At 34.5% G+C, this 11,594-nt stretch overlaps 1 protein-coding gene across 1 annotated transcript; it reads left to right on the top strand.

Moving 5' to 3' along the window:
• The first annotated feature begins 705 nt into the window (after positions 1 to 705).
• On the top strand, positions 706 to 3,985 carry LOC126854422 (uncharacterized). The gene is made up of 5 exons (XM_050601138.1): positions 706 to 859; positions 1,377 to 1,763; positions 2,082 to 2,224; positions 2,941 to 3,677; positions 3,836 to 3,985. The coding sequence occupies exons 1-5, from the start codon at positions 706 to 708 to the stop codon at positions 3,837 to 3,839; spliced, it is 1,425 nt and encodes a 474-aa protein (XP_050457095.1). The 3' UTR covers positions 3,840 to 3,985.
• Positions 3,986 to 11,594: the final 7,609 nt, after the last annotated feature.

Genomic DNA, 11,594 nt, shown 5'->3' on the forward strand with positions numbered 1-11,594 from the left:
AGAAATAAGATTAATAGGTTTAAAAATAATCATGATATCGAGCTATCCTTAGTACTGTCAACTCCATCGTGACAATATATCGTAAATGAGAGTTTTAAAACCTCGACCGATCTTTTGGAATGCATGTTTAATGAATTAAACAGTCGACCTGGAAGGGTTAAAGTCCTAAATTCGTCCGGTAACAATATCCTATCCTATCCGCAAATCAACAACAAAAAAACAACTCCAGAGACAGGACGAATAACCATCGCGAGCGTGCATGCATCCTTCGGGTGCATCCTAAATCTCGTCCAATGAGAAGTTCTCGGATAAGATGTAGAGGAGGGAGATACGAAAAGAAGGAGGAACGAAAGATCGGTGCGAAAGCAACGCTCGCGAGCACTTCCTGCGCAACAAGAAGAGGGTCCTACGTGTAATTGAGGTCCTACGATCCCTACGGAGTCTTGGCGGCGGTGGGGGTTGCCCTATGTAAGGCCCTGAAAGCGACCAGGTCCAGTTCATCCAGCATCGGGTCTCCACCGCGCGCCAGGACTCGCGCCGCCAATTTTCAGTGTCGATTATCCTTCGATTCGGATCATCCGCGAGGAAGATAACTTCGGAAAGTAATCTTGGAGAAGAGTATCCTTTCGTCCTGGTGGAGGGCGCAGATCCCTCGCAACTGTCGTCGGTGCAAAAGAGAAAGACGAAGAGTACGCCACGAGGAAGATGAAAGTGAACGTGACTTTTGTCGTTGTGGTCCTTGCTCTAGGACTCGTTGACGCGGCCAGAAGGAGAGTCAGGTCGACGACGGCGACGCTTGAGACGACGACGCCGGCGTCGTCCGTCGATAGACAGCTGGCCTTCGCCGAGCAACCCGAAGGTCAGTGTTGACGATTTCAGGGTCGAGAGTCTCGAGTTTCGCGAGAACTTCCTGCATGAATGTGATAACGATAACGTAACATTATGACTTGTGTTAAGTTAACGTTAACATATTAAAGACATCACAAATGCTTTTTAAATGAAATCTGCTAAAATTTGTTTTTTTTTTAATATTTTTTCTATTTCATCTAAGCATTTAATTATATATATATTTAATTGTTATTTTTTATAATTTAAATTTTTATTTTTTTAATTTTGCTAAATTTATGTTGTTTTTGTAAAATTATTTGCAATAACATTTTTACAGTTACTTTAATTTAATGTTTAAAAATTATTTATTTTATTTTCTATTCCCCTACTGTCCTTAATTAAAATTCATTCATATTGTTAGCTATTATTATTAATCTCGCGTACAAGCTACTAAAATTAATATTTAATATATATAATATATATTTATTTAATATATTTAATATATATAAGCTGTCATTACAAACATCTCGCGCCAAATCAAATTTCAGAAATAGAGACTCTGTGGGATAACTTTGACATCCAGAAATTGGACGGCCATTCAGATGTCTGGAAGAACGCCACGGTGAACCATGACGAAGGCAATCTCGGCAGACAATATCCGGGACTTCCGAGCAATCCGGGCGACACGAACGAGTTGCCGAGTCCCATCTCGCCGCCGCCACAACCCATATTACCGCCGCAAAAACCTCCACCGGGCTGCCAGGGTCCGAGAGGCCAGTACCCGAGCCCGAAAAGCTGCGCCAATTATCTCAATTGCTGGGACGACGTAGTGATCGAGCAGACCTGCCCGGACGGCCTGCTCTTCAATGATATCGCCGGTTATTGCGACTTCGCTTTCAATGTCAATTGCGGCGATCGACCGCCCGCCACGCCCAGTGAGTATGATCGATAATCCGTTCATGATTTTCAAAGTCCTTCAATCGCGATTTTGTCCATTAGATCAGTCGTTCTCCGAATGGAAATATTTGCAAAAAACCGAAAGAACGAAAAAATAACATCAGTATCATTTTGACGTAACAATAATCTCTAGATTCGTATCGAATTTCTTTTTTTTTTTTGCTCTTGTTAAGGATTTTATAGTATGCCTTTGTAATTCTCCATTTATTATGTGCCATAATTAAACAAAGAAAAACAATTCTTTAAATTATTAATAATAATTGAAAAAGTAAAGAAATGATTCTGTTGAATGGCAGAACCGCCGTTGCCGCCAGGATCGAAACAATGCCCGGATCCAAACGGACGTTACAGAAGCTCGACCAACTGCTCGGAATTCTACGTGTGCGTTGCGGGCAGACCTACCAAATTCAGTTGTCTTCGCAGTCTGGTCTACAATGACGTAAGGATTCATTCTAAAAAAAAATGCGCCGTAAACGTTCGCGGAATTTTAAGTCGCAAAATAACATTATGCTGCTTAAAATAATCCTCGCGGAAAAAATCTTATTATTTTTATTATATTAGAATATTAAGAAATTATTTAAAATAAAGTCTCTCGCTAAAAAAAGAGCTAAATTTGAGCTCTAGATTTTATAATTATTTCGACATAAATCGTTCAAATATTATATCTTTTAAAAACACACATTAATATTATATAATATATATAAAAAAGTTATACATTTTTTCATAATTTTAAATGTCTTCAAAATACAAATAGCATAAAAATATAAAAATTCTAGAAAAAAATCCAATACTTTGATGTTTTATATTTGCATTGTTTGTACTTTTTCATCAATTTTTAAAATAATTTAATTATACAAAATGCGAAGAAATATATTTTACACATATATATTTAATTTATTATTTGTTAAAATTTAACATATTTTATACAAAAAATTTTTTTTAAATATTACAGCTTAATAAATTAAAAATACTAAAATCTATTTAAAATGTGTTATATAAAAATTTTCAGCTTGTATATATAATGAGATATATTTTATAGAGAAATATATTGCATATATATAGAAAATTATAAAAGATTATTAATGAATATCTATGCGACAAATCTATTTTTATCGAGAGGAAGAAGGGCTGTATCATACTGACTTTATCTTTCAGATATTGAACGTTTGCGATTATCCGTACAACGTGGACTGCAAAGGCGCAGCTACGCCAAAACCACCGAAGCCTACGCAACCTTCACAAACGCCAACTCAACCTTCGCAACCCTCTCCCACCAACCCTCCACAACCACCTACTCGTCCCCCTCAACCATCCACTCGTCCCCCTCAACCACCCACCCGTCCTCCTCAACCACCCACTCGCCCTTCTCAACCACCCACTCGTCCCCCTCAACCACCCACTTATCCATCACAACCACCGGTTTATCCGCCTCAACCACCAACCTATCCGCCTCAACCACCAACCAATCCTCCACAACCGCCGATCTACCCGCAGCCTTATCCACCACCGTCCCCTTCGTATCCCGGGAATCCTTGGCTGAACAAGGCCGAGACCGATCCCTGGCATCAGCGACCGCAGGCGTCCCAGTTGGAGATCAACAAAGAAAAACGCGAACAGGAAGCGATATCGACCGATAATCAACTACTACTACTAGGCAATCGGCCCACGCCTATCTCGGAGACCGAGTTGGTAAACCCGTGGACTCTGTTCCAGGTGATACCAAGCGAACTGGCAAACACCACGTGTAACAACGGCGACGTGCATAGACTCAACGATGCCTGCACCAACGTTGTAGTTTGCAGGAACAATAAGCCTCAGATGGTGAGATGTTCAACGGGCTTCTCGTATGATAAGCCGTCAGACTCGTGCAGGCCCTTAAGCATTGCCAAATGGTATGATCTCTTCTTTCTAATATAATATTCTATATTAAAGTATTTTATATTACAAATTTCTCGTATATCAGCAAAGATGACGATATATAATACGCTATATAAATATGACTATTTAAAGCAATAATTTAAATTGAAAACATATTTTTTGTTTGTTTCAGCTAATTAACGACCTCTTTAGAATTCACGCTTATACTAAGGATGTATATCGAACCTCAATAAAGTATAACATGTTTACTAAATTACCATGTTAATTATCTTCCATCAGTTTCTGCTATGTGTGCAATATTTAATTAAAAATCCGAGTTTCAGTCGACAAAAATTATCATTAAGTAGTTCCTTGAAGATAATAAAAGCGTTTAAGATAAAATAAATAAATGAGCAAATAAGGAAATAAATAATCAATGATATTTAGTATCTTTATACTCTGCATTTTCATCCTGCACTCCTTAATCCTATATAAATAAATATCCCAATTCAATATTTATAAATATAAGTGAATAAAAATATATTTACATTTAACTTAATATTTAATATAAATCAGATTTTAATAAGTATTAATAGAAAATAAAATAAAAAATAAATGCATAAAAAATAAAATATAAATAATAGAAAATAAAATTATAAAAAAGATTATTAATCGACTCGAGTTTCAAAAGTCTCAAGAAGCTATTTTTATGGGAAATTGCCGTCGATGGTAAACTATTCGCGAAAAATCATGCATTTCAAACGGTTTATGTCGAAGTCACGAGATCGCAGCACGCGTTCTTCTCCTTTGGACAATCTGGAGAGCGAATAATGAACGGAAAAGAAAAGGTAGGAGAGATGCGTTTTCTAGCGATCGGAGAAGAGATCATTGTAAGGAATTAGAGCGTGATCGATTCACGAAGAGAAACGTCTCGTTAGAATATACATCATATATGTTTGACAGCCGGCAATATGGCCGACGAGCTTCCCACTACTCGAGATAGCGGCACGTAACTGGAACACACGCATTTTTCTACTCCTCTAGAGAGCGTGCGCCAATACATATCTTCTCCAATTTTTTCGAACAACCCGCTAAGCAATCTTCTGCGTTTAACGGATTTATTAGATCGTGACTATACTACGCGTTTAGTATCGACTGGCTTTTGTTCTAATTTTCACGCCTTCATAAAAACAAAGATTTGTCATAATTTCAGCATAATTTCATGTTACACGATTAATAATACACATTATTGATAATAATAGGAATGATTACAAATTAAGAATTAAATAGCATATATAATTCAAATCTGTGATATACGGTTTAATATACTATCTCGAGTCTATACTTATCCCAGCATTGCAGTCTTGGATATTGAAATTTATGATGTAAATTATGATGTATATTTAATGTGTAGATTTCTAAAATCCAAAACTTTTAATATAATAAAAAATTTTCGAGTTAAATTTAAAAAATTTGAATGTCGGATATCTTGACATTTCGAATTTTCATCGAAGATTTTAATGTCCAAGATTTCAATTATTAAAAAATACAAATAATATAGCAAATTGCGAACATTTATATTTTGCAAATCTAATTAAAATACATCATTTAATTCTTAATTGATATCCAGGGTGTCAATTAATTTATATATATATATATATATATATATATATATATATATATATATATAAATAATAAATTTATTTATTAATATTTAATAAAATAAAAATAAATAAAAATAGTTTATATTATAAGTATGTTTTAAAGAAATATTTATTGCTTGATCAATTTCTCTTTTCTCCATTTCGTGCCTCTCGTGTTCGATTGTTGGAAGAAAAGATGGCACGTTAAAGAGAGGATCATAACCGCAGCGATCTTTTTAAGGTTTCTTCGCAATCGGAATTTTACGCTTGATCGAAGGAGAACCGGTGACGAAAAATATGTTGTCAAGAGAAGATACAAAAAAAAAAAAAGAAAAATCAAAGAGAGAAAAAGCAACTCTTTCTTATAATATTTTTCCACCCATATCATGTATACTTAACGAGTAATTAAAATGCCCAGCATGTTTTTCTGTGTAACAATTATATAAACAAATAGCTATATATAATCACGCAATGATGTTATATAATAACAGCGTCATAGAGCTGTAATATAATGATCATATGACTGTCGTGAGATTGTACGTTAATCATGTAAATATATGTGAATAATAACTGCGACATTTTTGTCGTCGATGTTCCTACGCTTAATGAATTCCACAGAATGTAATCAGAGATATTTTATTATTAAATAAAGATTGTGATTATATCTTATTTCTTTTTAACAATAAAAGTATATGTCTTGATCAAAAGTCGGATTTTTCATCAAACAAAATTTGAGAAATCGTTTAGAAACGGACGATCAGGCATCGAAAGTAGCGGCCAGGGAGAGTCTCATACGTTTCACTCGAACTCGGTGGCGCAAAACTTGATAATTACGTAATAATACGCGACGTGTGTGTTACGTCGGGGAGGAGGGGAGGGAGGGGGGAGGATATGTGAAGCGGCAAAAGGTCCCGGTGAAATGTGAAAAGCGTGGCGGATCGAATGGCGAAGTGGGGAAGTCATCGAATACATGCATATACGACCAACAAACACCGGGAATGCAACTAAAGCATTATTATTCGAAAAGAAAAAAATCTCTTATCCATGATAAAAGTGTCACTCTATCTCTAGGGTAAGAATTAACTATCAATTCTTTATCTTAAATGAATAAAAATAGGGAGAGAGAGAGTGGAGTGCATAAAAATATTTCTCCAAATCTTTCTCAAAATCTTCCTCCATATTTATTAGTTACATATAAATTAATTTGCTACATTAAACATACTATTCTGTATTATTTTGATTAAAAATTGCTCGAAAAGAGAAGAATTATTTTTTAGAAAGTACGTTAAAGAAATCTTTCTAATGAATAAAAATGGATAGAAATATTCTTTGTCAAAATTGTCATTCAAAAATTCAATTATAATAAAAAAAAAAATCAATTATAATAAATTGTTTTAAATTTAAAAGCAACTAAGAAAATTGGTTCGTTCCTGAATGGGACGGTGAAACTTTCCCGCTGCTTTCTTGCCGCTTTTCTGCTGCCACGCCCGTTTACATTTGCAATTCTGCGAGAAATCGAAGAAACGCTCGATTTCAAACATGATAAACGCAAAGCGAAGAGTACAAAATGTAACTACATAAATTTGCTTACAGTAAATCGATTAGTATCCGATACGTAAAGAAGCAATAAAGTGATATAAAACAAATAAGGTAAGAATTGAATTGCAAACGTTCACATTCGCGAAATGATTGCGATGATAATTTGCGGCAAGAGAAGCGTTAAGGGAAAGAAAGAGAGGGAGATAATCGCATAATTTTCATGTTACGGAAGGCTCGAGAAAGGAAGGTATTTGCGAGCTGGCCGCGCGACTTCAACGGCCTCGACCTTTCCAGAAAAACTTGCCGTCAACGAGCCCTGCGATTAGGCACGCGTGAAAGATCAACGATGCACTCCCGCCGCTCGAGGCTACCACGTGCTATGCAAAGGCGTATCGCTCGCGCGCGAACAAAATTGCATTTTCTTTACGTTTTATTCAAAATAAAAATATAGATTCAAAAAATTACTAAAAAATTAAAAAAAAATAAAATAATATGTTTCTAATATTTATCTGACAAAAAAGTTTGAAAATTATATTGATGCATAGCATCAATCAATATAATAGCATTGATAAGCATCTAAACAATTATATAAGTGCGATTTAATATTTACATTATTAAAGAATATAAATAATTAATTAGAAATAATATGAATAATAATGAATATTATAAATAATATTATAAATAATATTATAAATAAGAGTGAATTCTTTTTTAATAAAAATTTAATAAGTTATAAGATTATGATATATATATATGAGATAATCGATAATTACAATTGTGTCCGTCAGAAAATCAAAGTGTGTCGTTATGAAATTTCCGTCGCGAGGAATCGCCTTTCTCTCACCTTAATGACTGTCAAAGGACAATGTCCTTTCGGCAGCTAAGCTGCAAAGCGGCGCACGGTTAAATGTTAACATAAGTCACGTAATATTTCAGCAAAATAAAGTTCGTTATTTTACAAAATTTTTATTAATTATTCATTTCGGGTGAAAAATATTTTGTTTACTCTTACGTTTCTCAATTCTATTTATGGTCATTTTGAAATCTAAAACTGATAATTACATTAATGCATTTTTCCTATTAATAATTTTTTTATAAATTTAAGCAATAAGGTATTACAAGCACCTTGTAATTCGCATTATCATAAATAATAAAAAATAATGCTCAAAAAATTAACGAGAATAATAAACGGAGAAAGTCACCAATTGTCTCTATAAGAAGTGGCTAATTTTGTCGCGGATGTTTTCCTTTGACAGTTACCAGGGGAATCGATCAGCAAACAATTCCAGCGAAAGGTCTCGGTGACCTTTCCGCTCGAATCTTTTCGAATCCGATAATAGCGAAATCGCGGATCGCGCGAGGCGAATGCAGTCGGAGACTTTATTTTATTTATACGCGTCGTAATCGATTCAATAAATAGAATATTATGTAATATTATACGTGGCACCGACGAAAAATTCCATTACGTTGTCGTTATGCAAAGTATAATGTAATGAGACCCACTATGCAAAATCCACGAGACATTCGTAAAACATCGTCAATGAAAAATTTTATTACTAATGTAAATTAATATTTTATAATGTAAACTAATATATTATTATTAATGTATATGAGAACGAGACATACTGTCTTTCAAAAAGTTCCATGTTTGGATATGACAAAATTGTTATAACTATTCATGTGTCCTAATCGCGTATCCTACTCGCGTATCTTACACGCGTGTCCTAATAGAATACCGGACGTTGCTTCCGTTGGGCCAGTTGAACCTACCTTTTGTTGATCCTTCTGGCCATATTCTTTCTGATTGATATTCTTCTGATCTAATCAGAGATGTAGCATCGATCTCTATCAAGAGATCAATGAAGGAAAAAAATTCCTTTCGTTACCGACTAATTATTATTGATGGTGCATGAGTAATTTTACGCTCGTTTGTAGTTGTAAGATATTACGACGTTTGTGAATTGTCATAATGTACCTTTATTTTAATTAATATAATGCCAAGTTATCAATTAAAATTAATTGATTGAGGAATTCTTATAATAATATAATATTATTTAAATATATAATATATATTAATATATAATATTATTAATATATAATATTAATAAATATATAATTTATATTATAATAAAATTAATAAAATGTTTATATTTTATATAATTTAATAGATCGATAATTTGGCTTTATATTAATTAAATCTGATAATGTAGATGAATGGGCTATACAAAATTAGAATAAAATCGACGCAACATAAGAAAAAATTTTTAATATTTCATATAATTAATAACATTACTAGAGCTTTCTTTATCAAATAAATTCAATAAAATTTATAAGTTAAAAAAAATATTTTATATTTTTTTAAAACTTTTATTTTATCTCTAATTTGTACCTCTTAATATGTTTTAATTCATATTAAAAAATCTTTTAAAAATTATTTAATTTAATCTTTTCTAGCCCATCCATTTTGAGGTAACGAATCTATTTACAATCAACAATCTGCAACATTTGTATCTACTATATCTATGAATTCATTACCTCAAAGTAAAATAAAATTCATTACTCACCGGCACTGATGCGCAACAGCGGAGTTGTTAGTCTTGAGGCTACTTTGACTGTAACATACAAATATAAAATTCGAATTATGCGTCAAAAATATAATTAATATTTTATATTAGATGCATAAGAAGCTTTATATAAAAATGAAACAATTTTAAAAATTATAAATTTTTTTAAATTTTTTTAGAAACTTTTATAGGATTTATGTAAAAGTCTTTTTTATTTAAAAGTCTTATTTTTTTCTTGTTTAATTTGTTCAAATAAAGAGACAGAATTAATATGCGTACACAATTTTTAACAACTGTACAAACAATAAATACTCACCCTAGGGTTGCTCCACCGATGCTCGATGCCTCTCCTAGGCCTCCTCCTCCTCTCAGATTTATTCACACGCGCGATACTTTAAACGACACTCCCGCACTTTTATTAAAACATACTTCCGCACTTGTTTCGCACGCGCGATACTTTGCACGACACTCCCGCATTTTCGAATTTTGACACGATCGAACTCCGTTTCACACGAGAATCATACTGCGAGTCGACAAGTCGGGAATTCACCGTTTACTTCGAGCAAAAGTTAAGCGAGCAAAGGAAGAAGACGAAATGGATTGATGAAATCGACGCTCAATTCTTGTCCGCGCTTGTCCTCATCGAGAGCCGACTCGAACTTCATTAGGAACGATCACATACGAACTACCAGTTTCTATCATACAGACTGAAACTGGCTTATCATAAGGCTGGGAGACGGGTCGAGAATGAAGATACCCATGTCCTAAGTGCTCACAATTTAGATCACTTAGAAGATGAGAAATCAGCTTCTCTAGCGAGCGAAAATCGAACCTAATAAAGCAGAGCAAACTATCCTCAATGCGATACACAGTATAGCTGATATACAGTACAAGAGAAGAGAACGATGATTCAAAAATCGACCGAACTCTAACCGATTCAGGCCGAACCGTTCGTCGAAGCAGAGCGTGCCCCCAACAGCCAATTCTCGAACCGAAGTTCAAGATTAACCGCGCGATCATCGCATCTATACTATGCACGATCATACGTTGCTGCGCGGCCGGCATTCACCTCAGCCGCGATACTGAAGCGTTTTAACGTTGCTTCTCCATTAATATATTAAATTTATTAATACATAAATATTTATATAATATATATAACATTAATATAGTATTAACGTTACCTAATATCATATAAAATTAATTATATTAATAGGGTATTAATATATTACCGATTGCAACGCTGAGAGACATCCCATTTAGCCGGCAACGAAGTACGATCCTCGAATCGTGAAAACGGGATAGAAGTCCAACGCGAAGACGCGACGACGCGAAAACGCGGTTACGCGACTACGCGACCCATCGTTGCTCGTACGACACGATGACGGCAACGAAGCAACGCACTAATGTCCTAACGTGCGTGCCACATATGAGTCGTGCGACTCGTGGCAATGTTATGTTGACACGCGACGCGAAAACCGTCCGCGGCACGATGACGGAACCGACGCCGCGATAAGCCGTCCGCGGCACGATGACAGCATCAACGATACGACGAGCCATCCGCGGCGCGATGACAGCAACGACGGCGTTGGGTGCTTGGTTTTCCCCTTCTCAGTAAACCTTTAGAGACCTTAAGGCCCTTAAGGCACCGTCCAGGTACTAAGCCCTCCCACCGCGGCAAGGTTACACCCTAGGAGGGTATTATACATATATAATTTTGTAATATGATGTATCATATTACGAAATTATATACATATAACGTGAGACTATATTTGAGAATAAGAAATATATTAATAAAAGCTTGTCATAACTGCGCGACACATTTGATAATTTAAATATTAAGTGGGTGTGTAATTTTTATTTAATTTATTTTGAAAAAGTAGAAAACTAGAATTATTATGTAAGTAATTATATACACATACACATGAAATAAGTAGCGCACGTTTGTAGTATTCTAGTCATGTAAATATGAAAATTTTTTGTTTATAATTAACTGAATTAAAAAACTTTAAAAATTTCTTTATCGATTATAAATATATTTAAAAAATTTATCTTGAAAGAGGTATCGACAATATGAGATTGCACTTTGAAGACGAAGAAAACACGGAGGAGGAACCCGGAGGAGGCATTTCCCGGCCTATGTTTCGTCATCGCGTTCCACGATTTTTTCGCGTCGATAGGGAAGGTCCTCCTCTAGGTGTGACTCGAA

This window comes from Cataglyphis hispanica, chromosome 14 (assembly GCF_021464435.1).
Source record: "Cataglyphis hispanica isolate Lineage 1 chromosome 14, ULB_Chis1_1.0, whole genome shotgun sequence".
NCBI lineage: Eukaryota > Metazoa > Arthropoda > Insecta > Hymenoptera > Formicidae > Cataglyphis > Cataglyphis hispanica.